Consider the following 4,987-nt stretch of genomic DNA (forward strand, 5'->3'; position numbering starts at 1 on the left):
ATATAGCAAAATAAAGCCCCAATAGAGAGCTTTAAAATAAGCTACTAAACTTCCTAATCGGGTAAGTATTGGTGGAGATAATAGCGTTTTTGAGATCCCGATGTGGAGACCCAATTACCAACCTATTATAGGTTTCAAATCTCAAATCTATTTTAGATTATTAATAGCTGATTAAAAACTTATAAATATAATAAATTATAAATTTTAGAATTAAATATAGTTATAATGTTTATAAGATTTATTATATATAAAATGGACTTAGAAGTTAGCGAAGTACATAAGCTTTCTATAGAAGCTTAAACTCTATGGTAAAATTATTACTTAGCTTAAATATATCTACTTATTATCTATATTAACTAGTATTAACTAAAGTGTTGTATTGGGTGCGCACGGACAGTAGTTTGACCAAAAGTGGATGCCTAAATTGAACCCCGCACGCCCTACATTTACAAACGGTCGCACCACGCATGCCACGCTGCTTTCGTTTACGACAACTCCAACTCGGGACCCTTTTTCTTGCATATGGCACGTACATATTGTAAAGCTTTCTTGTTTGCATAGTGTTATTATGAACCTTAGCAATCGCACCTATTCTCCATTCGAGAGGATAACGGAACACGCTCTAAATAAGCTTTTCACGTTGGCAACATGGTCGGCCTTTACGCGGAATTGAAGCTGGCTCCCAAGGACGAAATTAGGCTCGTCAATATCCTCCCGAGAAACGAGTCAAGCACTCTGGCCTGCGAGCTCCAGATCGTTGATCTTCGGGAAAAACCAGAATACGTCGCACTCTCATACACTTGGGGCTCACCTACTGCACTTCCAGATGAAGGAGCAGAAGCTTGGCTAAATAAGCGAAGTTTCACATTGCTTTGCAGGGCAAAACCTGGCTCTGCAAATCAATCCTATCCACTCTGGCATGAGATCTTAATCACCGAGAATCTCTACGCTTTCCTCCTGAGAGCTCGCGACAACGAATCGTTCGCTCTGAACTCATATTGGATAGACGCCATTTGCATTGACCAAGAGAACTCCGCAGAGCGATGTCGTCAAGTACAAATGATGGGTAGAATCTACCGATCTGCCGGTATCGTGCATGCCTGGTTGGGTGAGGAAGACAATGATACCAGAATCGCCTTTGAATTGATACGAGCTTTGCTGGGTTTTTGTAGTGAAATTTCTGAGCGAAGAGTAAGAATCGAGGGACTGATGGATATCACTCCAAAATCCTTGGGGAGTGCTGATCTGACCGCGAGACTCGGACCTTGTGCAGACGTCACCGCTTGGATGGCAATGGCCAACCTGTTCCAGCGCAGATACTTCACTCGAGCGTGGATCATCCAGGAACTCACACTCGGCAGGAAAATTAAAGCTCTTTGTGGAAGTCAAATGGTGGACTGGGAAGCTATGACCACGGTGTCAGAATTTCTTTCCGTCACTCCCTGGAAAAGATGGATATCCAACGTTACCAGTTCACATCAAGGAGGACACATTGTTCCAAACATTCTCGACGTTAACAAACTCTCCAATAGTCTACTTTACTCGCTCATCAGATTCCGCCGCTTCGCCTCCACAGATCCTCGAGATAAGGTTTATTCACTCCTGAGCATCACAGGGGACTCTACTTTGACGAAGAGCCGCCTAATCCCCGTCTATGGCAGTAGATCGGTAGCGGAGACATATACGCTGGCTGCCATCCAGATCCTAGAAGACTCGGATGATCTACTCTTACTTTGTTATGCGGAAGGTGACAACTTCCGTACGATACCATCTTTACCCACCTGGGTCCCTGATTGGAGTTGTGCTCGAGCTCTTGGACTAGGTATCACCGGATATAGGAGGTTTGCAGCTGCAGGTACTCTTCCTAGAGCCTTAGATATTAACGAAGTCGACCTCCGTTTGACGATAAAAGGATTTCGATTAGACGATATCGTTTCTAGCAGCGAGACCAAAGAGTCCATCCTCGGTGGAAGTCCTTTTCCCGGTCTGCTTCGGATTTTCAGTATGATGACTCCTATCTACCATACCGGGCAGTCCCGATCAGAGGTGCTATGGCGGACACTGGTTACGGATACAGCGGGTGTTCCTCCTCGTTGTCCTGCTCCCAACAACTACCGTTCTGCATATATCTCGTGGATTACTTCGAAACTATCGCGTCATGTGAAAGAAACAGTCCAGAACACCAAAGAGCCAGCTCTAGTAAGCACCATGGCGGATTTCTTACCAACGGAGATCTCTGATTCATCATATTCAAATGCGTCATCTATACAATACGTCAGTGCTTCCTCGGATACACCGAACGGCTCTGTTGACTATGATGAATTTGAGACGATGTTTTCGCATGTTCTCCATCTTCGGTATTTCTTAACGGGCAGAGGCTACCTTGGAGTGGGATCCATGTCTCTTCTTCAACAAGATTCGATATGGGTCGTTCCTGGGTGCCGTGTGCCTTTGATCCTCCGAGAGATCGATTCAAATACTTTTCAGGTTGTTGGGGGTGCGTATGTGCACGGCTTTATGCAAGGTGAAGCTTTGCAGGCCAACGCTGTCTTTAGAAACCTTATTCTAGTGTAATGAATGCGACGTCTATAACCCTATAGGTTTTATACGTAGAGAACTTTCTTATTTTTCTCTATTAACATTATCGTCGTCAATCTAAAGTCATCTTCTAACTATTACCAACGTTCACAGTGCTAATATACAACTATAATACGTACTAGAGGTCTAGAAATAGTGATAGTAAATTGAGAATACTAAACAATAAGGATAAACTATAAGAGTACATCGAAATTCCTATACTACTAAAAGAGAATTTTTTAATAATTACTAATATAATAGCTAAGCTACTAAGACTACTATTACACGTAATAAGAAGGATTCTCTCCTTAATAAGTAACGAAATAGCTAAAGCCCTATAGGCGCCTACGTTAGAAGATAATAATTATTAAAGAGGCTAGAGTTACGTAATATACTATCTAACTTAGATAAAATATTCTACCAAGTATAGAATAGTTATTTAGCTCCAGCCATTCTGAGTAAAGTTTCTAAGAGAAAAGATCCTAAGATTTATTATAACTAGTAAGCAGTAACTACTACGTAAGTACCTTTTCTCTACTGAACATATTAATACTGTTACGCTTATAACCTATTAATACATATATACGCTATCAATAACGTTATAGAGCACCTTCGGGCTGTCGTAAAGGAGGATTTTAATAATGCGAGCAAGAGCCGAAAGTAGGGCGTTGGAACACTTCTGCATGGTCTGTTCACCAACGATACTAACATGGAACTATGGTTATCATCATACTAATTCACAATGGTGGAGTGGTTCTGGGTCAAGAATAACGCTATGCTACAAAGCATCTTGAAGTTTTTTGAACACGCCAATTTGGAGAAAAATGCTACACAAGATCGAAAAGACTGGTTACATCGAATCAACAGCAACACTGGCGATTTTTACAATCACTCCGCGAAGTTCATAACCAAGAAGTGGCTTCGAGGAGACGAATGGGGTGCTGAAGATGCAACCAATCGACTTCGAACATTGTACCCCAAGGTGAGATCGTGCGATCGTCTTGTATATATTATAGAGGTTGACGAACTCCAGATGATGAAGCTGGACTCTCCGGACGGCCCGGACTCGACTGGAACTATACAAAATCTGGTTGATTGGGCAGGGGCTAAACTCGATGCTTGCTTAAATGATCCTCCTAGTTTTACACGCGTTGCAGAGACAATGTTAGCATACGGTCAATATGGAGGAGATCTGGAATATTGTGCTCAGGCCCTAGAGAAGGATCAAAACTACTGGAAAGCTATATGGTATCCAATCAGGGCATCACGCGAGACGGCCGACCCGACTCACTGCCTAAGATAGCGGGTTCACTGAAGAGCCTGATCATTGACCTTCAGGACAAATCCAGAAACTTTTCTGCAAACGAAGACGCTATCTGGAAGAAAATACTGGTGTACGCGAGAACGTTGATGGAGGATCTGGATGACATGGAACAAGCAGTAGCCTACGCCAAACAGCTCCAGAAAGCAGATCCAAAGGACAATGATGCCACATACGCCGTCATTGAGCTCATACTCAAGACCAAAGACTTCTCAAGTATCGTTGCTTTCCTCTAAGATCTCAATGAATCATCCGGCAGTGATCGGAAGGAACTCAACAGCGGGACTGAGTTATTAGATGGTGAGAACGACTTGACGTCTTTGTTCCAATATTTTGCAGAATCGGACTCCTTTCACCATGAAACCGCTTGTATGGTCCAGATGGGCAAAGCCCAGGATCACGACATAACCCAACTGATTGAACGCGCTTTCGCATCAGCCGTTAGGCTCACCACAGACAATGCTCGGACTCGCATGTATCTCTGCTACTACTATGGACTCTTGTTTTATTATAATAGTTGTAATGCTAATGATATTCTGGAAGCCATTGCTCTGTGGGAGACGAACATACAAGAAGATGATCCCTTAGATGGTACATCCATCGACATGGTACGAAACAAGTCTATCCGTAAGGTTATCACAGCATATCTCGACCTCTGTAAGCTCCAGCCCGAATATGCAGACCCCAAAGATGAACACCTCAAAGCTCTGCTCAAACTGCAGAAGAAGAGACCAGGTGTCTTCGACAGATCAGAGAACTCATGGAGAGCGAGACTCTACCATCGTAGTATCAAGTCGAAGAATGAGGCCAAGAAGCAGATTGAGCCATACGTCATCGAAGCTTTAACGCTTCTTTCGGATGGCATACTCGGGCCCAATGGTTCGTCCCGAAAATTTCAAGAAATTGCCCGCGCGTTGCACGGGCCTCCCACCCCAAGGGAAATACCCACCCCAAGGGCATCACTTAGATACAACATAATACCAACCCCACCACAACATTAGATAATTAGAATCTATTTTAGCAAAAAGTTTCGCAATATGCCAAAGAGTAATTCTTCAGCTTTAAAGTATAGAAAAGAGGTGGCGTTAT

At 43.1% G+C, this 4,987-nt stretch overlaps 3 protein-coding genes across 3 annotated transcripts; all 3 read left to right on the top strand.

The window, feature by feature from the left end:
- Positions 1 to 648: 648 nt before the first annotated feature.
- COCVIDRAFT_32090 (hypothetical protein) lies at positions 649 to 2,574 on the top strand (the record flags this gene model as incomplete). Its single annotated transcript, XM_014694574.1, has 1 exon — positions 649 to 2,574. The coding sequence occupies one exon, from the start codon at positions 649 to 651 to the stop codon at positions 2,572 to 2,574; it is 1,926 nt and encodes a 641-aa protein (XP_014550060.1).
- Positions 2,575 to 3,352: 778 nt separating this feature from the next.
- On the top strand, positions 3,353 to 3,880 carry COCVIDRAFT_116603 (hypothetical protein; the record flags this gene model as incomplete). Its single annotated transcript, XM_014694575.1, has 1 exon — positions 3,353 to 3,880. The coding sequence occupies one exon, from the start codon at positions 3,353 to 3,355 to the stop codon at positions 3,878 to 3,880; it is 528 nt and encodes a 175-aa protein (XP_014550061.1).
- A 398-nt stretch (positions 3,881 to 4,278) lies between these two features.
- On the top strand, positions 4,279 to 4,899 carry COCVIDRAFT_32092 (hypothetical protein; the record flags this gene model as incomplete). Its single annotated transcript, XM_014694576.1, has 1 exon — positions 4,279 to 4,899. The coding sequence occupies one exon, from the start codon at positions 4,279 to 4,281 to the stop codon at positions 4,897 to 4,899; it is 621 nt and encodes a 206-aa protein (XP_014550062.1).
- Positions 4,900 to 4,987: the final 88 nt, after the last annotated feature.

This window comes from Bipolaris victoriae, assembly GCF_000527765.1.
Source record: "Bipolaris victoriae FI3 unplaced genomic scaffold scaffold_300, whole genome shotgun sequence".
In the NCBI taxonomy this organism is placed as follows: Eukaryota; Fungi; Ascomycota; class Dothideomycetes; order Pleosporales; family Pleosporaceae; genus Bipolaris; species Bipolaris victoriae.